Source organism: Eptesicus fuscus, chromosome 10 (genome assembly GCF_027574615.1).
Source record: "Eptesicus fuscus isolate TK198812 chromosome 10, DD_ASM_mEF_20220401, whole genome shotgun sequence".
NCBI classification, from domain to species: Eukaryota; Metazoa; Chordata; class Mammalia; order Chiroptera; family Vespertilionidae; genus Eptesicus; species Eptesicus fuscus.
In genome coordinates this window covers 60849014-60876229 of record NC_072482.1, presented here as the reverse complement: position 1 = coordinate 60876229, position 27216 = coordinate 60849014, and the positions used below count along the sequence as shown (strand labels likewise).

Genomic DNA, 27216 nt, shown 5'->3' with positions numbered 1-27216 from the left:
GAACCTCGACCTATGAACCAGGAGGTCACGGTTGAGTTCTCGGTCAGGGCACATGCCCAAATTTCAGGCTCTATCCCCAGTGTGAGGTGTGCAAGAGGCAGCCAATCAATGATTCTCTCTCATCATCATCACTGATGTTTCTATCTCTTTCTCCCTCTCCTTTCCTCTCTGAAATCAATAAAAATATATATATTTTTAAAAATGTTGAAGATCGCTCAGTACCCAGTGAAATTCAAATTTCAGATAACCATATGGATTTTTTTTTTTAGTATAAGAATATTCCATGATATTATTTATATGAAATTCAAATTTTACTGGATGTCCTCTGTTTTTATTTTCAAAATCTGGCCACCATACCTCCAATCCATCTCCTGCCATTCTCCCTCTCATTCAGTGTGTGTGCTCCAGCCACACAGGACTTTCTGTCCCTAGAAAGTCCCAAGCTCATTTCCAGTCTTAGAGCCTTTATGCTTGCCTTTCCCTTGCCTGGAGTATTATTAGTCCAGATCTTCACACAGCTGACTTCATTAGATTTCAGCTCAAATGTAACCCTATCTTGACTTTATTTCCTGTCATTCTCTATCATCACTACTCATAAAACTTAACACTCTCTGAAATTATATTATTTATTTGTTTACTGGTATTTTTTCTTTTTCTCCCATAGAAGAATATAATTCGATTCATGAGGATAAGGGCCTTGTTAGTTGCAATGTTCCCTAATGCCTGGCACTTAGTGGGCACTGAGTAAAATATTTGTTGGCTGACTGATAGGCAACCCAAACTGTTCTCTGAAAGATTTAAAGTTATAAAGACCTGTTGAAGGTAGACCAGCTGACCTTAACAAAAAACAACAGCAACAAACATTTCAAGAAAAGTCAGCGTGGTTTCTAAACAATTACCTTGAAGAAAGGACTGGTTTCTATTGTCCGTGGCTGATGCTGGAAGATCCTCAAGACTCAGGATCTCCTTGCAGAGCTTGTGCTCTAGTGAGCAATGACCGAATGCGGGCATAGGAATACCTGGTTTAACTCTGGATTGTAACCTTTAGCTGTTAGACTGAGGCTTTGAGGAGGACTCATTGTGGCTGTGAGACACATGGGGCCCTCAACTCCCCGGACTGACTGCTCTCCCTGCTGGTGTGCAGAAGTCAGGTAGAGTCCCCTCTGACCTGGATCCCCCCCCAAATCCTGGTGTTTAGAGTCTATTCAAGACAAAGGGGAAACCTCAGAGAAGGGGCTACTTTTAACAAAAACTAGTAAAATTTTAAAGGGGCCAGGCTGGTAATTATACTTCTAGTTTGAAGCTCCTGAAGGCAGTAGATAGTATGGTGGGGGTCTGGAAGTGTCTGTTGGGGGTGGATAAGTGATCAGCAATTAGGTGTTGGTGAAGAATAAATTGAGAGAAAATGCTAAAATGGCTGGAGAGAGAAGTAGGAGGGGACTGGACTTGGATGGGACTTGGAGACCAAATCAAGAAGCTGGGATTAATCAGAGGGGTCCATGGAAGCCCCATGCATTCTAAGCAGGGGAGTGACTCTAGCCTCTGGATGCGGTTTGTACTTGGAGAGATCTCCCCCGCTCTTGTGTACTGTAGGGAACAACACTGCAGCTAGGACTAGTTAGAAACCTTGAATCGTCTATTGAAAAATTATGAAAGTCTGAAGAATAATTTTAATCATAGTAGTCAAGAATTCAACCAGACACTTGCTGAACTCATTGCATACTTAATCTTGTTTGCCCCAAGCAACCCGACCTAGTAGGCACTGGTGTTAACATCTCCAGTTTACAGGTGAGGTTAAAAGAGGTTGGAGATGGCTCAGTACCCATCAGTCTCATAGAGCGCTCGCTTCACTCCCTCGGACCAAGGCAATGGATGTAGGGGGGCGGGGAGCGGGTGGGGAGGGGGGAGGAGGTTGCAGATGTGAAAAACACATTCGAGGCCAATAATGGAGGAGGAGGGGCGGGAAGGAAGACGAGGGAAAGGAGGGGAAGAAGGACGAGGATATAAAGGCGATTTCGTTCACTCGTCACACATTCGAGACCTCAAAGTGAGCTTGGGCGTCTGGGGTGCGGAGCTAACGGTCTGATAAGATATAAAACGTCCACAACTGCGGAGTGACAACGTCTTGTCTGCCCATCCCTCCCAGTTCACTGCCAACACGTGACCGGCCCGGGCTCTGCAGGGGGCGCCGCCCGGGACCTCAGGCCCCGCCCCGCCCCGCCCCGCCCCGCCCCGCCGGGGGCGTCTCCGCGGGCCACGTGGTCCGCCGTCGGCGCGCGGCCGGCTCCCGGCGCCGGTGCTTCCGGGTTGGCAGCGTTGGAGGCGGTGGCGGCGCCGGAGCTGAAGCCCGGGAGGCGCAGGCCCGGGGAGCTGGAGACCACGGAGGGCCCGGCGCGGGGGCGCCCGCCAGGCCACCCGGTTGGCCGGCCGCGATCCACACCTCGCCGGGCGCCCCTAGAGGTAGGTTCCAGCCCGGACCCACCGTCCGTGGGTGCGGGACCCGCGGCCGTGCCCACCCCTCCCTCGTCAGCCGCTCCCCGGCCCAGCCCGAGGGGCTCGGCCCGGACGTGGGGCCCCTCCCGCGCCCGGACTCTGGAAGGGTCCACCCGCCCCTGCGCCGAGCGCCGCCTGGCGCCAGCCGCGGGTCCCACGCAGCCCTTCCGAAGCGAGGCCCCGTCTCCCCACGTTATGGCAACTGCCCCCCAAATTCACTTTGCACATGTACGGTTTCTTCGCCCTTTTCATCTTTGTTTCCACGGAACAAAATGGCACACAAGCCGAAACCGGTTTGGCTCAGTGGATAGAGCGTCGGTCTGCGGACTGAGGGGTCCCAGGTTCGATTCCGGTCAAGGGCATGTACCTTGGTTGCGGGCACATCCCCGGTGGGGGGTGTGCAGGAGGCAGCTGATCGATGTTTCTCTCTCATCGATGTTTCTAACTCTCTATCCCTCTCTCTTCCTCTCTGTGGAAAATAAATAAAATATATTTAAAAAACAAACAAACAAAATGGCACACAACATGTGAAATGGAGACACTGAGTTCTCATTCTGACATTTGTGCCGCTATGGAACGGGAGTGCTGGGAAGGACTTTGAGGCATGATTGATCCCCATTCCTTCCTTACGCAAAGCAGAAAACAGACCCCCCCTCCCCCCGAGAGGTAACACGTATTCGCCCAGCTAGATAGTGGTACAGCAGGAATGAGAACCCAAAGCTAAGGTTTTAAACAGACTTACGAATGGGAAGGAGTAAGTTTCCGTTAACAAGGGTGCAGGGAATAGTGGGTTCATTTGGTGTGGGATTCACCTTGTTAGTGCTTCCTCCTCCTTAAACATGGTTCTCTTATTTCAGGCTTAATTCTTCTCGGTTTCCAAAGAAGATGGCAGAAGCACCATCACAGCCTCCCGGGCAGCTCGTTGTGCACTCGGGCACTCACAGCGACACCGTCCTGGCCAGCTTTGAGGACCAGAGGAAGAAGGGCTTTCTCTGTGACATCACTTTAATCGTGGAGAACGTGCATTTCCGGGCCCACAAAGCCTTGCTGGCCGCCAGCAGCGAATACTTCTCCATGATGTTTGCTGAGGAAGGGGAGATCGGCCAGTCCATCTATATGCTGGAAGGCATGGTAGCGGACACATTTGGCGTCCTGCTGGAGTTTATCTACACGGGTTATCTCCAGGCCAGTGAGAAAAGTACAGAACAAATCCTGGCCACTGCTCAGTTCTTGAAAGTCCACGACCTGGTAAAGGCTTACACGGACTTTCAGAATAACCACAGCTCCCCAAAGCCGGCGACGCTGAGCTCAGCTGGCGCTCCGGTGGTGGTGATTTCCAATAAGAAAAGTGACCCGCCCAAGCGGAAACGGGGGAGACCGAGAAAAGTCAGCAGTTTGCAGGAGGGGAAATCGGACCTGGCTGCAGAGGAAGAAATGCAGCTGAGGGTGAACAACTCGGTTCAGAACACACAGAACTCTGTGGTGAAAGAGGGAGGCGGCGGTGCACTGAACGAACAGACTGCAGCAAAGGAAATGGAAGACTCTGAGCCTGCCGGTGAGCCAGGGAGAGGGGAGGGAACGCCCGCCGGAAAAGACGAGAACTGTGATCCTAAGACCCAAGACGGGCAGGACCACCAGACTCGGTACAGCAAGCGGAGGATTCAGAGATCCATCAAACTGAAAGATTACAAGCTTGTTGGGGATGAAGAAGACGGGGGTCCGGCCAAGAGGGTCTGTGGAAGGAGAAAGCGCCCCATTGGCCCCGAGGCCCGTTGTAAAGACTGTGGCAAAGTCTTCAAGTACAATCACTTTTTAGCAATCCACCAGAGGAGCCACACGGGTAATTATACTCTCACGGCTTCTGGGAACGTGTTTTGGAGTAGTAATGATAATAAGAGCTTTCATTTATTGTGCAACTTCTAGGTCATGGGCATTGTGATAAAGCCTTTACACGTATAATTGCATTTAGTTCTCACAACAGTCCTGTGAGAGAGTTGTATTATCCCCATTATACAGATGAAGAGGCCAAGTCTTAGAAAGCTTAAGTAACTTGCCCATGTTACCCATGTAGTGACAGAGCTGGGATTTGAACTCAGATTTCTAGTTGTTGCTTCCAGGCTATAATACTCAGGTATTGAAGTCGAGCCAGATGTATCTGCTTTCTGACTCTGGAACATTCCTCATCTTGACCATAGCTGTGCTTTTGGTCTGTGTGGACAGCTTTCTCACTCAGCCAGTTAGCTGTAAATGCCTTCTTTTCGGTTCCTCTGGCCCAGTACTGGCCAAGAGACCCTTCTGTGATGATGGGAATATCGTCATCAGATACAGTGGTGGCCACTAGCCACATGTGGATTTTGAGCACTTAACATGTGGTGTGACTAAGGAACTGAATTTTTAATTTTATTTTAAGTAATTCAAATGGTCATCGTATTGGACATTGTGGCCCTAGCCAGAAATCCCTTCTTCATTTGAACCCTCTCTTATACATACACCTAACTCCCACTCTGCTTTGGATTTGACTGTAGTTACCCCTTAAATACCCTTTAACTTAATTGTAAGCTTATGTACAGGGACTGATGCTTAAGTCTTCTGTCATCCAGCAGCTTGCTGTCATCTGACCCAGTAGGACCCAGCACTGTGGTTCTGAACCTGGCTGCACCTTAGAAACACGTAGGGAACTTCTAAAGCTACCAGTGCCGGGGCCCCAGCCCCAGAGATTCTGATTTAATTGTCTGGAGATTTGGTGTTTTTTAAGATCGACGAGAAGGTCTACACTTGAGAAATACTTGTTGAACTGTAATACAGCATAGTTTAAAGAGTAAGTAGTTCTACAAGATTTTTTAAGGAAAATAGCACACAGGACCTTCCCTTTTGCCCAGTATTAAGAAAGTTTACAGTGAATCACGTTGGAGTGAGTCTCTCTGTAAACTCATATCTTTCAGTTCCAGAAAGTTTCCTGGAATTATTTCATAGATGGTTTCTCCTCTCTGTTTTCTCTGCTCCCCTTTTGGAACTCCTGTTATTTGATTGTTGAACCTCCTGGACCCATCCTCTAATTTCCTTATCTTTTTTCTCCTATTTCCATCGAGGAGATTTCCACTTCCTATAGTGTGTGTGTGTGTGTGTGTGTGTGTGTGTGTGTCTTTCTACTCTTACATTTTTTGCTTCTAGGTGCTTATTTTTCTCTAAATGCTTTTTTGTATTAGAGTTCTTTCTGTTTGTTTCACAATGTAATATCTTACCTCTGAGCATGTTAGTAATAACATTTACTCACTGGTTAGGTTTTAACATTTTCTTCACCTTGGGCAGTTTCTGTTTTCTGCAAGTTGCCTTTTTTCTTCTTGTTTGGCATCTGTTTCAACTACTGGAGGCCTTCTTTAAATGATGATTTTTTTTAAAAAAAATCATAGTTTTGTAATAATGGTTTTCTAAAAGCTACTAGCAACTCTGCAAGTATGAAGAAGGCCTGTAGAAAACAGCCCTGCGAAAAGGGAGGTGGGGGGGAGATGTCTCATCATCTCAAACATAAACTTTGACCTGCTCTCCTTGTGGTCGTCCCACTCCACTGGACTGGGAGACCTCGAGTCCAGAGACCCCCCCATAGTACAGAGACCCTTTGCTTTACCCTCTACGGAGAACAGTCTCCATCTTCTTTTGTGGAGAGGGCCAGTCCCCTGGCTCCGTGGAGTAGGAGACTGAATCTGAGGGGTCTAACCACCTTTGAAATAGACTGTCATTTATCCTCCTTACCCCCATTTTCAGAGAGAACAGATGCCACCAATTCCTGAGTCTTAGGGAGGCTCTGTCTTAAAAATTAGGCTGTGTCTCAGCATTCCTCACTACCGCCATCTGATTCATCAGCTTCAGCTTGCAAAACCGTGTTGCTGATATTATTTCTCCAGTTCATTGGCCTTTTGGATATGTGCCTTCTAAGAGAAATCCCTTTCTTGTCATTTTAATTTGCGGGTGAACAGAAAGATGTGCAGATTCTTGCTTATACCACTTTTCTGTGGCTCTTATTCTAGGGGAGCGACCTTTCAAATGTAATGAGTGTGGAAAAGGCTTTACCCAGAAGCACTCCCTGCAGGTCCACAGCCGGATTCACACAGGCGAGCGGCCATACACCTGCACTGTGTGCAGCAAGGCTCTCACCACCAAGCACTCGCTGCTGGAGCACATGAGCCTGCACTCAGGTAGCCGGGCTTGCACAGGAGGGCACCAGGCTCCCACTCCCCGGGTGGGCATTACCGTGATCGAACTAGTCTCTTCTCAGGCTGGCGCCATTTCCTACATGGTGTCATTGAACAACAATTACGCTTTTGTTAGAGTGAAGTTTACAGTTCTGCACATCATCGAGCCTTCACTAGGACTTGTTGTAAACTGGCTGCAGATGTGTTTTGTTTAACCACCAGAACTTGGAATTATTTTACTTCAGATGCCTTTGGGGGACACTTGAATTCTCCAATTCTACCCCAGTCTCCACCATTCCCTATTGCCTTCCATGCCTTTGCACATGTATGTTACTGTGGTAGACTCTGAAGGCATTTGGGTTTGTAGACAAGTCACTTGTATCATTTGTAGAAAATGGGGACCTGGGCCCACTATGGCATTTACCATATTAATGAGCATCCTAGTTCTTTATAGTTTTTTTTTTTTTTTGCATGTTTTAGTGTTCTGTTTTTTATTTGGCAGGACAGAAGTCTTTTACCTGTGATCAGTGTGGAAAATATTTCAGCCAGAAAAGGCAACTGAAGAGCCATTACCGAGTTCATACAGGTACAATCAAGTGAGAGAAAATTTGGATTGGTGGGGGAGAAATGCAAATAAAAATTATTTCTGAAACATTGGGCTGATATTATAGAAGAGAAATGAGTATTTAGGAAAAAGCCATCTAAATTCGATGTTCTTATGTTTATTCTCTCTACCTTGTGGTTTGTGTTTAATTTTTATTCCATAGTTTTGGTGCCACACACAGAAACCCTACAAATTAGTATCTTTCCAAAGTGCAGCTTGACTGTGAGGTGCCAATGGATTAATCGTTAGTGGTGCCTGGAGAGAAATGTCACCACCCCATAGCTGTCATCCAGACTCTCTCCAACCTGGCTCCACCTACTGGCCTTTTTTCTTCCCTGACAACCCATGAGAAATGAATGGGAGTTGGGAGTGTCATTTGAGATTAATTGGCCACAGTCATACCAATGCTTCAAGGGAAAAAGGAGATTATACTTAGGGAGATTGGAAGGGTCCCAGCTTTCTTAGGAAGCAGTAAATTGAAATGCAGAGGAAATACTAACTGTTACCAATTTTATTTAAAAATAATTGTGGTTTTATTAAAGTACCATATTTAAAGTGGTTATCTTTCAGGAAATTGTAACACAAATCTCTGAAGAAATGCAGGGAGAGCATATATGCACTAACACTTTTTTTTCCCCAAGAGAACAAATCCGTTTTATTTATTTACTTTCCAATAAGTTTAAATCCGAGGGGTACAGCCTTACACGGATGCTGTGTCCACTGGCCTTAGCAGGAAGGTTGCTTTGAAATTTAGCACGAACCTTGTCACTGGCCACTCTGGTTTTGCCAGCAGGTGTCACTGTTGGGTTTTGTTTTGCACACATAAGCACATCTCTCCCCCAGAGAGAATTCAGTTTCATCTCCAGCACAAACACCTTCCGTGTTAAGAAGAGCTGTGTGTTACCTCTGGGTCTGGAGACCCCACCGATAGCCGGCAAAAATGGCCTTGGCCCACAGCCTTCCAGACGTATCTGTTGTTATAGAAGTCCTGTTCCCAGCAGGCCTCCAGGGCTCCAAGATGGCGGAAAGACGCACTGACACTTTTTTTATTGTTGCGACAAGGCCACTCATTACCGGAATGCAACCACTGCCATCGCAAATTCATGGATGTGTCTCAACTAAAGAAACACCTACGAACACACACAGGTAAAACACTATCTCATCCTTCCTTTCTAGTATACGTTATATTTTCAGGACAGTTAGGAATAAAATACTTGGAGTTCCCTCCCCAGATTGTTTTTTGTAAATGGGGTGGGAATTTTATAATCTATAAGCCCAAGCAGAATGCTGTCAGCATTTGTGAGGAAGTAACATTTCTGTAGATTAGCAAAACAGATTACTTACTGAGCACTTTTTCTAGGGAAATTTATCTAATACCACAAAAGAGTACAAGTCAGAGTCTGGTTCCATGTTTCACTCTTAATTTACTTCATCGTTCAAGATTATTAAGATACTTTTTTAAGAAAAGGAAGTAAAATGAAATATACCAAGGTAACATAGGCACTGAGGATTTTTTTGTACTTTCTTTCCTAGAATCAGTATTTATAACTTTTTTTTTAATTAAATTATTTGGTGTGACATTGGTCAACATGAACATATAGGCTTCAGGTGTGGGTTTCTATGTTACAAGATCTGTATATTGCACCGTGTGCCCACCACCCAAAGTCACATCTCCTGTCACCTTGTATTAGGCCCCCGTTCTCAAGTTTTCCCAGCACCATTTATTGAAGAGACTATCTTTACTCCATTGTGTGTTTCTGGCTCCTTTGTCGAAAATTATCTGTCTATGTACATGTGGTTTTATAGCTGGGCTCTCTATTCTGTTCCATTGATTTCTGTCTGTTTCTCTGCCAATACCATGCTGTTTTGATTATCGTAATTCTGTAGTATAGTTTGAAGTCAGGTAGCGTGTTACCTCCAGCTTTGTTCTTTTTTCTCAGGACTGCTTTGGCTCTTTGGGGTTTTTTGTGGTTCCATACAAATCTGATGATTTCTCATTCTACTTCTTTAAAAAATGACATTGGGATTTTGATGGGGATTGCATTAAATCTGTATATTGCTTTGGGCAATATGGCCATTTTTGTTGATTCTTCCCATCCATGAACACAGAATATCTTTCTATTTTGTTGTGTCTTTTTCAATTGCTTTTAAATAACGCTTTGTAATTTTCAATATATAAGTCACATTCTTTGTTAAGTTTATTCCTAGGGACTTTATTCTTTTGGTTGCAATTATAAAAGGAATTGGGTTTGTTGGGGGTTTTTTTGTTTTGTTTTTTCATTCCTTTTTCTGAATTTTTGTTGTTAGTATACAGGAAGGCAGTGGATTTTTGCACGTTGATTTTGTATCCTGCAACTTGACTGTATTTGTTTATTGTTTCTAATAGGTTTTTGGTTGGAGTCTCTAGGATTTTCTATGTACGGAATCATATCATCCGCAAAAAGTGACAGTTTGACTTCTTCCTTTGCTATTTGGATGCTTTTTATTTCTTTCTCTTACCTTATTGCTCTGGCTAGGACTTTCAGCACTATCTAATCTAATAATAGACAAATATGCAAATTGACCGCACCTTCGCTACACCTAAGCCACGCCCACCAGCCAAGCCACGCCCACCAACCAATCAGGATGAGTATGCAAATTACCCCAACAAAGATGGCGGCTAATTTGCATATCAAGACAGCGTCCAAAGAAGCCAAGAGCTGCAGAAGGGAGTAAAGCTTCGAAGAAGCAAGCAAGCGGGGGGTGGGGGGAGGAGGAGAAGGGCGGGGCGGAGGCGGGGCCGGGGGCGAAGGGAAACGCGGGCGGGCTGGCCGAGAAGGCGGGGCAGGTGACAAGGGCGGAGCGGAGGCGGGGTAGAGTGCAGCAGGAAATCCTATTGCAGGATTTTTCCTGCAACGGGAAAGCTAGTGGTGAATAAAAGTGGTGAGCGTGGACATCCTTGTCTTGTTCCTGATCTTAGAGGAAAAGCTTTAAATTTTTCACCATTGAGTATGATAGTAGCTGAGGTTTTATCGTATATGGCCTTTATTATGTTGAGGTACTTTCCTTCAACTCCTATTTTATTGAATGTTTTAATCATAAATGATGTATCTTATCAAATGCTTTTCTGCATCTATTGATAAGGTCATATGATAATTATTCTTTCTTTTGTTAATGTGTATTACGTTGATTGTTTTGCATATGTTGAACCATCCTTGAGACCCTGGAATGAACCCCACTTGATCGTGATGTATTATTTTTTGGATGTACTATTGTATTTGATTTGCCAGTATTTTTAGGATTTTTGCATCTGTAATCATTAGAGATGTTGGTCTGTAGTTTCCTTTTTTTGCATTATCTTTGCCAGGTTTTGGTATCGGGGTTATATTGGCCTTATAGAATGTGTTAGGAAGTATTGCCTCTTCTTCAATTTTTTGGAAGAGTTTGACAGTGACAGGTTCTAAATCTTCTTTGACCGTTTGTGAGAATTCACTGGTGAAGCCTGGACTTTTGTTTTTTGGGGAAGATTTTGATGGTTGTTTCAATGTACTTACTGCTGATTGGTCTATTTAGATTTTCCAGTTCTTCATGATTCAGTCTAGAAAGGTTATATATGTCTTTCCTTGTTTATTTTTTATTGTACATCACTCCTTTATTATACTGATCTGGAAAAAAGATTTAGTAGTTACGCTTCAAAATGCTTACTGGGCCCAAGTGGCAGGGCCACGCAACCGGAACATGATTCAGGACTTAGACACAATGAAAAAACTGTGGCCCTGGACGTGATCAAGAGACAGTTCACTGTCACGAGACAACAAGCCGGGGAGGGATTCTAAAACACACAGCAGGGAGCTCATCCCACGTTGGTGTGAAGAGTGGCTTGTTTTGTGATGACCACATGTGGGAATAGTTCACCCGCCACTACAACCCCAGTGGGGTATTTGTTTTGTATTATTTTATATAGATACACTTTTTTAAAAAAGTAAATGCAACATGTAAATATTCAGTATTGATCCCAATCTTCTAGAGCCAGCTTTTCTGGGGTTAGGGAGGAAATGTTTGTTTGAATCACCATGCATTCATCTTCCACTGGAACGACTGGAGCCCCCCACTCAGTCACCTGACTACCGAATAGCACAGGGCTGCTGGGGGAACCAAATAGGCTCTCTTGCCTCCCCTCATTGGTCACGCTTTAGCATGGCTCCTCCCTACCCCCCACTCCAGAATGTCCTTAGTAATAAACAAAGCACTAGCAGAAAACCGGAGTTACTACCTCTGGACTCCCCTAGATAAGAGTCTTCCCTCAGCTTAGACTGAGGACCCATGCCCCAGGGGTGCTGTTCTGACTAGATTGCATGACGGGAGTGAGTGAAAGAGACAAAGTGGCTAAAACAAATTTGGGAGCCACCAGTCCCCCTCTGCAGCTACAACCTAGGGTGCCAGCAGATGTCGTCCGTGTGGCATGTGCACAGGAGAGATGCAGAGGAGTGGGATGAGCTGGGAGGTGTCCTGGGGAAAGTCGTCTGCCTGCTTGTCTTCACTTCCTGGCCTTGCCCTGGGCAGCCACTTCCAGCACCTCCACAGCTTTACACACGGTCTCTTCATCTCCCAGGAAATGCGTGTGCTTGATGGGCTCCAATTCGCAGACGATGGGAAAATCCTTTGGCAGGTTCAGCTCCATGATAGCCCCTCCAGATGTTTGACAATGCCCCTGAAGGCTGTTGCCATGGGCTGCAATCAGTACCCATTTCCCCTCCCAGTCTGGGGAACTGTTTCTTCATTCCGGAGGGCAGAGCTCTGGCAGTAGTGTCTTCAGACTCTCAGGAGGGTAGCTGATCTTCAGGGAGGTCTGCATACCGGAGATCCTTACTGATGTTGCTGAAGAAGGGATGGTCGGGCTCCATCAGCAGTGGGGAGATATCATAGGAGCGCCTCCAGATTTGTACCTGGACCTCGGCATGCTTGGCAGCAGTTTCTGCTTTGTTAAGGGCAGTCAGATCCCCATAGTGCTGCTCATTGAGACGCCACGGCCTCACTACAGGCTTGTCCAGAGGGTCCGAATTGCTGTCTTCTGCACTGAGGTAAAGCAGATGTCAAACTCATAGCCCGCATCTCGCAGCACCTGCTCACCACGCTTTCCCTCTTCGTGCCCTGCTGTGCTCAGGGTGGCGTTGTACCAGCACCGCCAATCAGTTCTCCAGGTTCCATGCGCTCTCGCCATGCCAGATCTGCACCAGCTTGTAGGCGGCCATAGTGGTGATTCTGAGTACAGTGCAGACTGGAAAGGCTATCTATTTCTAGAAATTTATTCATTTCTTCTAGTTATTGAATTTGGTGGCCTATAGACTTCCATAATATTCTAGTATGATTCCTTGAATATCTGTGATGTCTGTGGTGACTTCTCATTTCTGATTTTGTTTATATAGGTCTTTTCCCTTTTTTTTTAAGTGAGTTTAGCCAGGGGTTTGGCTCTTCGTTTTATTAATTTTTTGTATAGTCTTTTCTCCATTTCATTTTGCTCTAATTTTTATTATCCTTTCTTCTGCTGAAGAACTTTTGTTCTTCTTTTTTAGTACTTTAAGATGTGATGTTAGGTTGTTTACTTGGAATTTCTCTTGTTTCTTGAGATAGGCCTGTAATGCTATAAATTTCCCTCTTATTACTGCTTTCATTGCATCCCAGAAGTTTTGATATGTTGTATTGTCATTCTCATTTGTCTCTATATATCTTTTGATCTCCTCTTTTATTTCTTCTTTCACCCAATCACTTTTTAGTAGTATGTTGTTTAATCTCCACGTATTTTTGAGTTTCTTTACTTCCTTTTTGCAGTTGATTTCTAATTTCAAAGCATCGTGGTCAGAGAATATGCTTAGTATAATTTCAATCTTCCTGAATTTGTTGATGCTAGTTTTGTGACCCAACATATGGTCTATCCTTGAGAATGTTCCATGTGTACTGGAAAAGAATGTATAATCTAATGTTCTGGGATGAAAGGTTCTGTAATGTCAGTTTTGTCCATTTGATCTAGTGTTTCATTTAAGGCCAATATTTAATTAATTTATATATATCTTATTTATATTTATATATATATATCTTACTGACTTCAGAGAGAGAGAGAGAGAGGAGCATCAATGATGGGAGAGAATCATTGATTGGCTGCCTCCTGCACACCCCCCACTGGGGATTGAGCCCAAAACCCCTGGCATGTGCCCTTGACCAGAATTGAACAGCCAGGACCTTTAGTCTGCAGGCCGATGCTCTATCCACGGAGTCAAACCAGCTAGGGCCCAATATTTTCTTATTGATTTTCTAGAGCTGTCAATGGAGAATTGAGGTCCCCAGCTATGATTGTGTTTTGATCCGTTTTTCCCTTTAGTTCTGTGAGGAGTAGTTTTATATATTTTGGTGCTCCCTAGTTGGGTGCAGATATATTAAGAAGTGTTAAGTGTGTTTTTTTCTTTTTTAATATATTTTTATTGATTTCAGAGAGGAAGGAAGAGGGAGAGAGAAATACTAGTAGAAACATCAGTGATAGAATCATTGATTGGCTGCCTCCTGCATATCTCACACTGGGGATCGAACCTGCAACCCAGATATGTGCCCTGACCAGGAATTGAATCTTGGTTCATAAGTCACCGCTCAACCACTGGAGGCACGCCGGCTGGGCCAGAAGTGTTATCATTATAAAGTGTCCATCTTTGTCTCTTGTTATCTTTGTTATCTTGAAATCTACTTTGTCAGATATAAGTATGGCTACACCTCCTTTTTTTTTTTTTTTTTTTTAAATATATTTTATTGATTTTTTACAGAGAGGAAGGGAGAGGGATAGAGAGCTAGAAACATCGATGAGAGACAAACATCGACCAGCTGCCTCCTGCACACCCCCCACCGGGGATGTGCCCGCAACCGATGTACATGCCCTTGACCGGAATCGAACCTGGGACCTTTCAGCCCGCAGGCCGACGCTCTATCCACTGAGCCAAACCGGTTTCGGCTACACCTCCTTTTTTATGCAGGTTATTTTCTTGGAGAATCATTTCCACCCTTTTACTTGAATCTACCTTTGTCTTTATAGCTTAGATGTGTTTCTTGTATGCAGCATACGGTTGGGTTCTGTTTTTTGATCCACTGTGCTACTCTGCCTCTTTATTGATGAATTCAGACCATTTACATTTAGGTTTATTATTGATGAATGAGGATTGCCTATAGCCATTTTATCTTGGTTTTTTTTTCTGGTAGCTCTGTGCCTCCATCGGTTCTTTTCCTTTATGTTTCTGTCTGTTGTTTTTGTTTGGTGGTATTCCATACTTCTTTCCTCTGTTTCCTCTTTTGTTAAGCTATATGACTGGTGTGGGGATTTTTGTGTATGGTTACCATTAGGTTTATAAAAAATGAAGTTGCACATATACTGTAGTTTTTTCCTTTTGAGTGTTTCTGATCTTCATCTTCCTTTGTCAATTCACACCTTTCCCCCTGCCCCTCTTATGTTTTTATTGTCACAAAGGATCCCTGTTTATGCTGTAAGTTTTTTGGTGGTTGTGACCATAATGTTCTTTGTTTCAGGTAGAATAACTCCCTTGAGTATTTCCTGCAATGGAGGTTTTCTGGTGATAAAATTCCTCAATTTCTATGTCTAGGGATGTCTTTATTTCTTCGTATTTAAAGGAGAATTTTACAAATTAGCAATACTATCTGGAGATAAAAAACAATACTCAGAACACATGAACATATGGACAGATGCCTCAGAACACATGAACATATGGACAGAAGCCTCCTAGGCTTTGTTTTAAATTTTTAGCCAGGAACCTTGTAATGAGTTAAGTTTATCAACTGAGATAAACTGAAGATTTTTCTTATTAGAATTTGTGGAGAATACAGTCTTATAGAGGCTATAGGCTAGATTTGGGGCCAGGGTGCTTCTATAGTCATTTGTATTGAAAAACAAACAAACAAAATAAAACACTTCTTTTTCCTTGTTTTTTTCTTCTGTCTTAGGAATTGAGAATGATAAAAATGGGTGGGCTTTGAACTGCCTCTAGAGCTGCCTTTCTGGTTTTGCAAAGATTTGTAAGATAAGGATAATTGCTCTCCATTCCCAAAGAGCTGGGCTGTAACTTAAATGACATCATAGGTTAGCTACCCATCCAACTACATCATCCCTGAGTTGCTTTTTCCCTCTGGTTATGTAGTTTTATTTCTAATTGTAGTTAATAAATCCTTTCAAATGTCAAGTTTCAGCTTGGATAAACAGTAATTATTTCTGACAGTATTAAAGTATTCCATGGACTCAAGAGGGTGCAAAGGTTATTACCTTCCGAAGTCATTCCCTGTGATAGCCAAAAGAAAGAACTGGCAGCCTGCATGTCACAGGGAGGCAGAAAACCAAGCCCAGCTCTTAGGACATAGGTAACAGCTACCCTGGGGGAAAGGATCAGTAGCCATTTGGCCTGGATTTGAGAAAGAAGGAAGGGTCGATGTGAAATGATCTCTCACTGTGCTCAGGTAATCTGTTTACAACAACGTGTTTTTTTTTAATTGAATTTATTTGGGTGACATTGGGTTAATAAAATTATATAGGTTTCAGGTGTACAATTCTATCATACATCATCTGTATATTGTATTGTGTGTTTGCCACCCTACAAGAACTTTTGGGGATCCTCCTTGGGTTTAGGAAATTCTCTAATTATGGTCCTCAGATTGGCCTTAGACCAAGGAGGAAAGATACCCAAGGACAGTCACTTATATGGGGTACCATCAGACTTACAGTCCTTTATTTTAGGTTCTTCCTATATCTTTGATTTTTATTAGCCTATTAAAACAAAAACCTTTTACAGCAAATGTGTTAACGAAGCTTTTTAAAATTTTTGAAGCCTTCTGGTGGCTCTTGCATACAATGAAAAATACTTGTCTCTTATTCTGTGTGTTTGATTTGGAAGCCCTTGCTTTTAAGTGCACTTTTAAATGATCTAATTGAAGCATTCCTCATAATTGCTATTGTAATTTTAGGCTATAATTTCTTGTAGGGTTAGCAGCAGTTTGGTTGGCTATAAATGTTCTGAACGCCTTCAGTCCCACCTTTGACACTTCCTGACAAGTTTCACATTCCAGATGTTGGGCTGATAGATGGTACCCTATCTCATTAAACCTGTCTCGGTTGTTTCTAGAGGGTATCACAGTCTGTCACTGTAGGTGCAGTATACAAACTAATGCTGAATCAACACTGCCGAAGCTTTATTGATTCTTAGTGGAGTCTGGAGCAGTTTCATCTTGTGTGAGTCTTAGTCACCGTCCTGTGAAATTCATTCACTCAACGAGGATTTCTGGAATAGTGTGCCAGGCCTGATGCTAAGAGTGAATCAGCCTATAAATTATCCTACATAAGAATGGGAGGGGGGGAGACTAGATAAATAACATGACAGCATTGTGGGAAAACTGACTCGGGAAAGTGGACTAGGAGTGTGGGGCTGAGACAGTGCTTTCAGTGGTGAGGAAGCCTCGGGTAAAGTGACATTTGAGTAGAGATGGGTTGAGTGGCTCATGCTGGGAGACCCCTGGGGGAGACATGCCAGGGCCAGGGGATGTGAATTCAGGGACTCTCCAGGACTCCCGAGAGGATGAGTCAGTGAGCAAGGGGAGAGTGCTGGATGAGGTCAGGGAGGCTTGGGATGAGAAGTGGAGGTGGTCAGACAGACCTGATTCCTTGCAGGCCCAGGGCTTTGGCTTCTCTCTGGATGGGCGGGTCCATTAGAGTGTTTGCACAGGATTGTGAAATGATCTGACTGCGGTAAGACTGGGAAGCAGGGACAGAGTGGGGAGGAGAGACCCATGATGAGGCTGCTGCACAGAGATGCCAGTGGCCTGGACCAGAGTGGGCAGTAGAAATGGTGAGGAGTGGTCAGATTCTGGATGTATTTAGAAAGTAGATACAAATGTAAACAATACGAAAGTCGCCCCAGTGACAGGTATCCTTATGAAGGTCAAGAGGGCTGCTTAACCAAGTAGTAAGGTATGCGAGTCTAAGTTATCCAAGGGTGTTTCCCACGGATAGTTGCTTTCCTCCTTGTTTCAGTTTTTAAGCTTAAGGGAAAGAACCATACCTACACTTTCTCTGCATCCTCCTGGCACCTAGCACATAGTAGGTGCTTATTGAGGATTCAAGTGGTTTTGCTTTTGTTCTTTTTTACATTGTGAAACTATGGGGTGATGTATGCCTTTGTTTTACATTGAATGTATATTTCTAAATGCTTTTTCTTTTGTAGGTGAGAGGCCATTTACATGTGAAATCTGTGGCAAATCTTTCACAGCAAAGAGTTCTCTTCAGACCCACATCCGAATCCATCGGTAAAGTTACGCAGATATGTCTCTTGTGTGGAGTCCTCATTCAACCCCGCATTTAGTAGGATGACACTCGTTACATATATAGTTCTTTTCCCCAAATTAGTTCTCTGGTAGAATTTTCTGTGTACTTTATAATTTTTAAAAATCTTTTCAATAAAGAATTCCTCACTTAGGCAAAATCAGGAAAACTGATGCTGGCCAGCAAAAGTTTGCACTATTAATTTCATTTCTTGAATTTTGATTTGGTCTGGGGGCTGGTCCAAAGCTTAAATTTTCAATCAAAATAAATATTAAATTTAATGTTTTCCGAGTGAGTGTTTTTCACAAGACTTATTTCTAAATTGGACTTAGTATATCTTCTAACAGCTTCAAAACTAGGGGCTACTCATTTTAATGTTGAAATTAATTGTGTATACTTATTTGGCCATCAGAGTGAAAAAAATGGCTGTGAGAACTAAAACAAAAAAAGGAACTGAATATGTAATATGTAAATATTTACTTTCTTATCTAAAATAAATACTATGGAATCATAAATTTTTATCACATCTAGTCCAACTCCATGCACCCCCCTTCCTCAGACACCACCCCCACCTTTTTTAATAAGATTAGAAACTGAAGCCCACGGAAGTTGTGAGTTGCTCCAGGTCCTGAAGTGAGTAGGAGAACCCGTGACTTATGACTCCCAGTGGTTTTCTCTATTCTTGACTGCTTCTTCCTAAATAATCAGGAAGTAATACATAGATCTTTCTGTTTTTAATGTAAAACACGTGTTTCCTTACAGAGGCGAGAAGCCGTACTCCTGTGGCATATGTGGCAAATCCTTCTCTGACTCCAGTGCCAAGAGGAGACACTGCATTCTACACACGGGCAAAAAGCCTTTCTCCTGCCCTGAGTGTAACTTACAGTTTGCTCGTTTAGACAACCTGAAGGCTCACTTGAAAATCCATAGCAAAGAGAAACATGTAGCGGATGCCAGTAGCATTTCCGGCAATAATAATACTGAAGAGGTCAGGAATATTCTCCAGCTGCAGCCGTATCAACTCTCTACCTCTGGAGAGCAGGAAATACAGCTTCTTGTAACCGATTCTGTACATAACATCAATTTCATGCCTGGTCCCAGCCAAGGCATCAGCATCGTCACTGCAGAGAGTTCCCAGAGCATGACTGCAGACCAGGCTGCTAATCTCACGCTGCTCACACAGCAGCCAGAACAATTACAGAATTTAATACTTTCAGCTCAACAGGAGCAAACAGAACACATTCAGAACCTCAATGTGATTGGAAGCCAGATGGAACCCTCGCAGAGCGAGCCAGTGCACGTAATCACACTTTCCAAGGAAACCTTGGAGCATCTGCACGCCCATCAAGAGCAAACAGGGGAGCTCCACTTAGCAAGCGCTGCACATCCGGCTCAGCACCTGCAGCTGACGCAGGAGTCTGCTCCGCCGCCACCCAGCCCCCGTGCGCCACAGCCCACACCGCTGAGCCAGGAGCAGAGCTGACCTAGAAACACGTTTGACTGCTCTACTGCTCTCTCCTCCATATGCCGGCTACACCTGGATTGTGGGCTTGAAGTCAGGCTTCCTGAAATGCGTACTTACAGACCCTTACGGAGATGTGGTAGCCAGCTGATAGTTACAATGCTTTCCACCCAGGCAGCAAGATGTGTGTATCATGTCCCATATATAGTACTGATAGGGATTTAGCATTTTACTATTGATGAGTGGTTTTCATTTCATCTACTACATCTCATTAAGACTTGGGTAATTTTTCTTTGGGATATCAATTTAGACTTTTCTGTAAGTGCTAAAAGTTCACAGCCATAGGTTGTAATCTTGCTGACCTTTCCAGTTACATTTTCTATTTTTTAGTACAAGGATAAGTCATGTGTTGAATTAGGTAGAATGGCTGGTTCCACTTCCTTATTTCTCATAGGCAACACTATTGCCTCTACAAGACAAGTCGAACTCCAGACCTGCAAAGATATTTGATCTTCATGATGAAGTTAGAGCTTTCCTAATTGTCCTGGAATAATTTTATTTGACATAATTTGTGTTAAATAGACTGAATTCTAATTGACCTCCGAAGATGTTGACCCATGTATTATGTCTGATAACTTTCTGGAGATAGGTACCTATAAGCTATTTTTATTGCAAAGTAGGTTAAATTCCATAAAATGGGCACATTATTTTTAAAAATAAATATTTTCTTATCTTAAAATCTTTGAGCCTCAGAGAATTAGCCAACATATATCTGTAATTATTATGACTTTAGATAATTGTCAAAAGATTAAATTATGCCTGGGTTAGATTTTCCCAACCCAGCATATTTTATTTTATTGAAAACTTTGACTGCTTTCTCTCAAGTAAGTTAGTAGAGAATTTTTGAGAAATGAAGTGGGCACTGATATATATAAGTTAATGCTGGTGGAGAGTAGGGGTGATTTACCCTAAAACTAACAGGATCATCATATCACTTACCTGTTTTCTTATTTTAGACACCTTTGATTTCCACTTGAATCAAATTAAGTTTGGAGGTTAAAGTAATACAGAATTGTTCAGGTTTGAGAGGAAATGAAAGCATTTTTCTAACATATTTGCCAAAATATGTTTTATTATATATAATTGACAAAATTTCCAAAATGATTTATATGTATCAACCAAAGTATCTTAAAGTTCAATGACTATATCCAAAGGAAATGTTAAGTCAGACCTGACTAGAGCAAAAGTATTTTTGCAAATATAGTTATGCCTTAAATATTATTTCAGGTTCTCGCCTTTGTTATTTAAACTATTTACTTAAATCTTATTCTTAAAATGCAAAGCTTTTCCCAGCTGTTCAAAGCCTACTGGCCCACATTTTCTCCAGGATATAAATAGTATTCAAGTAAATGAGTTTTTAAATACTCTCAGTAGCTGGGTAATTATTCAGGAAATATGGTGAAGTCATGTTTAACTAGCTATATGACAGTCTACCTCTACGCTATGAGACATTTAATGTGAACCACATATGTAATTTTAAATTTCTAGTAGCCATAATTAAAACAAAAAGAGGGAAAATCAAGTTTAATAAAATAGTTTATTTAATCCAACATTTGCAAAATAGTATCATTTCAATATGTAATCAATATAAAAATGGATTAATAAGATTTTATATCCTGTCTTGTGTATTAAGTCTTCAAAATCTAGAGTGTATAGTATATTTACTGACACTCATTTTGGATGCTAACGCTCATTGGACATGCTTGATCTGTATTTAGAATTCATGCATTTTACAGTTGAAACTATATATTCAAGTAGTTGTGGACAATTTTTCAATAACTGAATGAGTATCAGTTTTTTAAATATAGTAAAATTAATTAAAATTCAAACCTAGTTCCATGGTCACACTCGCCACGTGTAGCTGGTGGCTCTGTCTTGTACAGCACAGGCCAATCTGTTTCTAGCTGGAGAGCCAGTCTCAGCCATAAAAATATCTTCAGGAAGAGTTCTGGGTTATTTGACCATCTATGGAAGGGAAATGAGAAAACGATAGCTTTATATATCTAGCCTCGCCTATGTCCCAAATATATATTCTGCCCCTTTGAATGAAATTCTGAATTTTTTTTTTAATCCTCACCTGAGGATATGTTTTTGTTTTTGTTACTGATTTTAGAGAGGGGAAGGGAATGACAGAGAGAGAGAGAAACATTGATGTGTGAGAGAAACATCAACCAATTGTCTCCCCATACGGCACCCTAAGCGGAGATCGAACCTGTAGCTTTTTGGTGGAAGGGACCATGCCCCAATCAACTGAGCCTCCCCACCAGGGTGAAATCAGTATTTTAAAGTTCAGTGATTGTATCCAACGGAAATATCATGTACACAAAAACATTGCTATTGTATGATGAGAAATTGTTGGCTCAGTGTTCCACAACTCATTTTTACTAAAACGTGCAATTTTTTAAATTGACTTAACAAGTACGGAAATACAAATTGTACTTTTTAGGAAATATATATATACATATATATATGTATGTGTTTATATATATAGATAGATAGATATAAAAAAGCCTAAGTAACAGTTACGATCAAGTGACCGGTCTGACCAGTCGCTATGACACGCACTGACCACCAGGGGGCATACGCTCAATGCAGGAGCTGCCCCCTAGTGATCAGTGTGCTCCCACAGCCAACCTGCCTCTGGCCGGCAAGCCTGGCCTGGCCCTGATAGACCCTGATTGCCAGCCAGGCCTAGGGACCCCACCTGTGCATGAATCTGGTTTTCTCAGTAGTAGGCTATCCTTGGAAAGACTTGAACTCTTACCATCAAGTTATTCTTGTGCTTGCCGGTGTTTCTCCAAACACCTCCTTCCACCTCTCCTCTGTATTTTCTGCAATTGGTTCTTGTAAGTTTTGTGAGCAATCAGTTAAATAATGCTGAGGAATATGAGACTCATTCTAGATGCTTACATCTAGATTTTCATAAATTGGAATAATAATTTCTGCCACATATGCAGGCCAGGAGCAAAACCAGCTGCATTAAGTCTGACTCTTGTCTTAGTGCTTCTCAAATTTCTTTCATGCCATGGTGCACAAAAAGTAGGCTTTGTACAGTACCCTGCAGATAGAGGACTCCAGTCACCCCTTGCCATGACTGGCATATTAGCTTGCTAGAGCAACCATAACAAATACTACAGACTGGGTGACTTTAAAAAACATTTATTTCTCATAATTCTGGAGGCCAAAAGTCCAAGATGAAGGTCTTGGCAGAATTGGCTTCTTCTGAGGCCATCCATTCCTCGCTCTCTTCACATGGTCTTCTGTGTGTGTGTGTCTTAATCTTATAAGGGTACCAGTCATGTTGGAGTAAGGCCCACCCTAGTGGCCACATTTTAACTAAATTACTTTTTTAAAGGCCCTGCCTCCGGAATAGTCACATTCTAAGGTCCTGGGGGTTAGGACATCGTTGAATGTGTGGGGGACACAATTCAGCCATAACCACGGGCATTTGGGATGTGTTGGGAAGCAGTGTCCGGGACACACCTGGAACCCATTAGAAGCACATCTTACTTTACTTAATCTTCATGACATTCCTATGAGGTCAGTGATATTATTATGACTGTTTTACAGATGAGAACACTGAAGCCCAAACAGAAGTCCGGGGCCCAAGGGAATACAATAAGTGGCAGAACCAGAACTGGGGCTCAGGGCTGCGAGACCCCACTATGCTGCTTCCACCTAATAGCAACTATCCCCAGTCTTCTGAAACATTCAGCTGGATTTCTCTTTACATATGATTTGCTTAATGTAATAGAACCATTTTAACTAAAATGTAGGGGTTTTGTCTGAAATGTTAGCATATAATCAAACTTTTTACATGAAGCAATAATAAAAGTTACATAGTCTCTTTTCTACAAAACACAATAACCACCATATTAGTTAATATTTTACCATTGATTTAAAGCTTTATCAAAATTTATCAATTAGGTGAAAGTTACTACTAGAGTGAAAATGTCTTACCTAACTTGAACCTCTGTAAGTGAGCTGTTTTGTTAAACTTATGAGGATATTTTACATTCAGGGCAGATTTTTACTTTTGCTGCCCTCATTTATAAGTATTGAGGTAAATTTTCATCCGTTTCCAAATTAAGCCTAAATGTTTAAGAATTGAAAGAACACTCTCACTTTTGTAAATAGGGTTGCAGGAACAACCTTTTTAAAATTCTCCCTGGCCTGCCTTTTGTAAACAGCACATACCAAAGAATGACCTCCAAAAGAAGCTGCAATGTCACTGTGATAATTTTCTTGCTTTCATGCACGTAATACAGGCCGCAAACACTTTTGTTGACGAATATATATATATACATATATACACACACAGTATAATTGTTTTCACTTTTAAAACTTACATTAAGAGAGCTTTAAAATTAAAGCTCATTCAATCACATTTTTAATACAAAATGTAGGAACTTGATCACATTTAGGTAACATTTGCTAGAGACCTTACCTTTTTTTTTTTTTTTAAGTGAAAAATACTTTTCTACATTTGCCAAATCCAATGTGATGTGCAGAAGGGGAAAATTTTGAGCAGCAGTTAGGTCGGGGAACTCCCGTGGTGTCAGAGCATGGATTTATTATTTCTTTTGAATTCTTAATATCTGTAATATTAGATTCTTTTAAGTATGGATTTGGAGATTTTCCAAAAGAAAAGTTTGGCTCTTGTTGTGGTTTTTTTTAGTTCCTTTATATACTTTTATCCTTATAGCTCCCTTAGGCTAAAGTAGAGTTAAAAATAAACCTACATTTTAAAAATTAATCTCTCAATTCTAGTATGCTTAAGTGGCTTGCGGACAAATATTTCCTATAATTTTATTTTATTTATTTATTTTTTAAATAATTTTAGTATTTGATGTGTAAAAGCATTCTCATGACAAAAATGCAGAAAAGTATTTAAATTGATTCTGAACCTATTTGTATTGTTAATCTTAGCAGCCGCTGAGGGTAGAGGCTCTTGTGTTTTCTTGAATAAAAAGCAGTGTAAAGAGGGATAAGGTTGCAGGGAAGAGTGAAAGGAAGAGGAACTTAATTTATTGTGATTTATTCATCTTATCAGCCAAGAAAGAAACCTGTGGTCATTCTTGATAGAACCCTCCTCAGCCCCCTACCCACCCAATCCATCACCAAATTATCACTTGCACCTCAAACTCTGTTTAGAATCCATCCACTTCTCCATCCCACAGCTGCACCACGTCAGCTGCCTGGACTCCTGCCAAGGCCTTTCTCCCCCTCCCCACCCCCTTTCTCCACTGGAAGTGGTGCTTTGGGCTCACCATTGTGCTCTTAGTTAGCAACAAGCCAATGATTGGATATTGTGTTATCGTGGCAAATATGACCATGTCTCTGTTCTATTTTAAATCCTCTGCCGTTCCCCATTGCACTGAAAATCTCCAAGCTAGCTTCCTCTTGGGCCCCTTTCCCATTTAAAAAAATAGATATATTTTTATTGATTTCATTGAGGAAGGGAGAGGGAGAGAGAGAGAGAAACATCAATGATGAGAGAGAATCACTGATTGGCTGCCTTCCACACGCCCCCTACTGGGGATCAAGCCTGCAACCTGGGCTTGTGCCCGTGACTGGAATGGAACCCAGGGACCCTTCAGTCCGCAGGCGGAGGCTCTGTCCGCTGAGCCAAACCAGCTAGGGCGGCCCCTTTCCCATTTTAACTTCCAGCCACCCTGGCTTCCTTGCTGTTCCCTCCCTCCCACCCTTGGTATCCCCCCCTCCCCCAACACACACACACACACACACACACACACACACACACACACACACACTTTCCTCCCTTGGGGCTTTGAGGTAGGCATTTTCTCAGCCTTGAGAAGTTTCTTGCCATACTCTCTGACTAATGTCTATTCATTTGTCAGAATTCAGTGTAAGCGTCACTTCCTCAGGGAGGCCCTCCCTGGCCTCCTAATCTCAATCAAGCCACCCTGTCATATCTGTTAGCAGCACTCTACACATTTGGCTTAGTTTGTAACTATTTTTATTTTTATTTTTTTTAAATATATTTTATTGATTTTTCACAGAGAGGAAGAGAGAGGGACAGAGAGCTAGAAACATCGATGAGAGAGAAACATCGACCAGCTTCCCCCCGCACACCCCCCCACTGGGGATGTGCCCGCAACCAAGGCACATGCCCCTGACCGGAATCGAACCTGGGACCCTTGAGTCCGCAGGCCGACGCTCTATCCACTGAGCCAAACCGGTTTCGGCTGTAACTATTTTTACATCAGGAGCTATGCCTGTCTGGTCACACTGCAGCCACAGCTCCCAGCCCAGGCGTAGGGGTGTGTTGTTTGAACGAACTGACCACAGGTGCAGGGTGTCAGACATGCCACCTGCCCTGCCAGGGACCGAATTTCTGGCTCCAGGCTCAGGAAATGAGAGGTTGGGAGGTGAGGTATGGATGGCATTGAAGGAAGACAGAACATGGTGTGAATTAGAAGGAATAGGTCCTGTCTTAATAGCTTAGGTTTTTAACCATGGCCATTGCCAGCAGTATTATTTGCAAAAACATTAAAATCAGGTTCCTTTAAAACTGATTTTTCATGTATCAGCCACTTGGTTGCTGGCTGATGTGATTGTGCCAGTATTTTTAGTTTATATACGGCACATATAATATGGATCATGACTCAAGATTCTAATTAAGAAGAGAAAGACTTATAGATTAATAATAAATTTATTCTTTTCGTTTTAATAGAGGTCATTTTTTTCTCTTTGAAGAAACTTTAAATAGAACTTGCTTTGGATCTTCTAGTTGGTACATTTCTTAGAGTCACCAACATTGAATAATAGGATTGTAGAATCAAACGGGCTGAGGAGGTTGAGTAATTATACAGTCTCCATTTAGAGGTGATAAGGCAGAAGCATCGTGGTTGGTGACTTCCTGAAGGTCATACGTGGATCTCCTGGTGAAGCAAAGCTGGAATCTGGATTACAGACCAAAATATTCCTCATTGCTTCATGCTCCCGTGTGTATATTTAACATAAAGTGAAACTTCACGTCAGCAGTTTTTCAGTATTGGTGAAGTCATTATTGTTCTGTGGTCTTTTTTAAAGACAAATCTTACCATTTGCCCTTCAGAGAGCCACATAACCCCGCCTTTGACTGCAATGGAAGCCACGGAATCAAGGGCCAGACCCTGTTGGGGCTTTGCGAATGTGCTAAGTCCAAGCAGTTGGTTGTTACCCTCCGCTAATGAGAGGGAAATGGGTGTCTGTAAGAGCCTGGTAACTCATTTATAGTGGACTTTAGAATGCTTCTAATAATATGTACTTAAATCTGGGTGTGTCTAATATTTGGCACATTTGTTTCAAGCCAACTGACAAGTCACACTCCAGAGCCAGGCTAGGCCCAGCTGGGAGGCTGCCCTAGTTTCCTGAGCGTGACCTGGCTGAGTTCCCCGCCTGTGCTGGCAGAGCAGGCGCTTTCCCCTGCCGGCTTCAAGCTCAAGCTGGGAGCAGTGAGTATTCCAGTCTGCCTGGGTCTCAGAGGGTTTCCAGACGAAATACACAGTGAGACTAAAGAGAAAGAGCCCTGGGGCACCCCCTCTCTCTGATCCCTGGATCTCAAAGACGGCGAACCTCCCACTCACTCCTCTGTGTTGTTGGTGTTTCTAGTGTAACAGTGTCACTTGCTCTAAACAAGAAACAGCTTCCTATAATGCCAGCCTTTCATTTGTCATGTTGTTATCAACACCGATACCGTGGAGTCAGGTAGACCTGGGCCCCACACCAGCTCTGCCCCTTGCGTGCAACTTGTTTGCTGCAGGCCCCAGGACCTCTATGAGCCTCAGTTTCCTTTTTGGTAAAATGGGATTGTGGTGATAATGGAGATTAGGGGAATGCTCACAGCAGGCACTCAGTTAATGAGAAGTGGTGTTTTATTAATATCAACTAGTGGAATGAATGACCTTGGACAAGTGCCTTGACGCTCAGGCAGTTTCCTCGTCCGGAATATGAGGAAGTGGATCCCATAGGTCTCTCCAGCCCTTTTCAGCAATGACAGTTCTGAGGGTCCTCACTCCGAGGCCTCCTTGAATACCGGGACTCCAGTCTCTCTCCCACACCC

General features: G+C 42.8%; 1 protein-coding gene and 1 pseudogene across 16 annotated transcripts; one reads left to right on the top strand and one right to left on the bottom strand.

The window, feature by feature from the left end:
* The first annotated feature begins 2317 nt into the window (after positions 1–2317).
* Positions 2318–23895, top strand: ZBTB24 (zinc finger and BTB domain containing 24). 16 transcript variants are annotated; one of them, XM_054722013.1, is made up of 7 exons: positions 2318–2460; positions 3351–4333; positions 6519–6686; positions 7186–7269; positions 8350–8433; positions 17526–17607; positions 22716–22770. In XM_054722013.1, exons 2-7 carry the CDS (start codon positions 3379–3381, stop codon positions 22717–22719), a joined length of 1377 nt encoding a protein of 458 aa, XP_054577988.1. In that variant the 5' UTR covers positions 2318–2460; positions 3351–3378; the 3' UTR covers positions 22720–22770. The 16 variants fall into 16 exon arrangements, with proteins under 16 accessions (XP_054577988.1, XP_008156041.2, XP_027995630.2 ...); XM_008157819.3 differs by lacking the exon at positions 22716–22770 and adding an exon at positions 18386–20691; XM_028139829.2 differs by lacking the exons at positions 6519–6686; positions 22716–22770 and adding an exon at positions 18386–20691.
* Positions 11794–12518, bottom strand: LOC103300778 (probable phosphoglycerate mutase 4; annotated as a pseudogene).
* Positions 23896–27216: the final 3321 nt, after the last annotated feature.

Excerpts from the sequence above, each read along its gene's own strand:
- ZBTB24 (XM_008157819.3), top strand. The coding sequence starts at position 3,379 with ATGGCAGAAGCACCATCACAGCCTCCCGGGCAGCTCGTTGTGCACTCG. Across the intron at positions 6,687-7,185 it reads GCACATGAGCCTGCACTCAG|GACAGAAGTCTTTTACCTGT; the intron begins GTAGCCGGGCTT and ends TTTATTTGGCAG. Across the intron at positions 7,270-8,349 it reads CCATTACCGAGTTCATACAG|GCCACTCATTACCGGAATGC; the intron begins GTACAATCAAGT and ends TGTTGCGACAAG.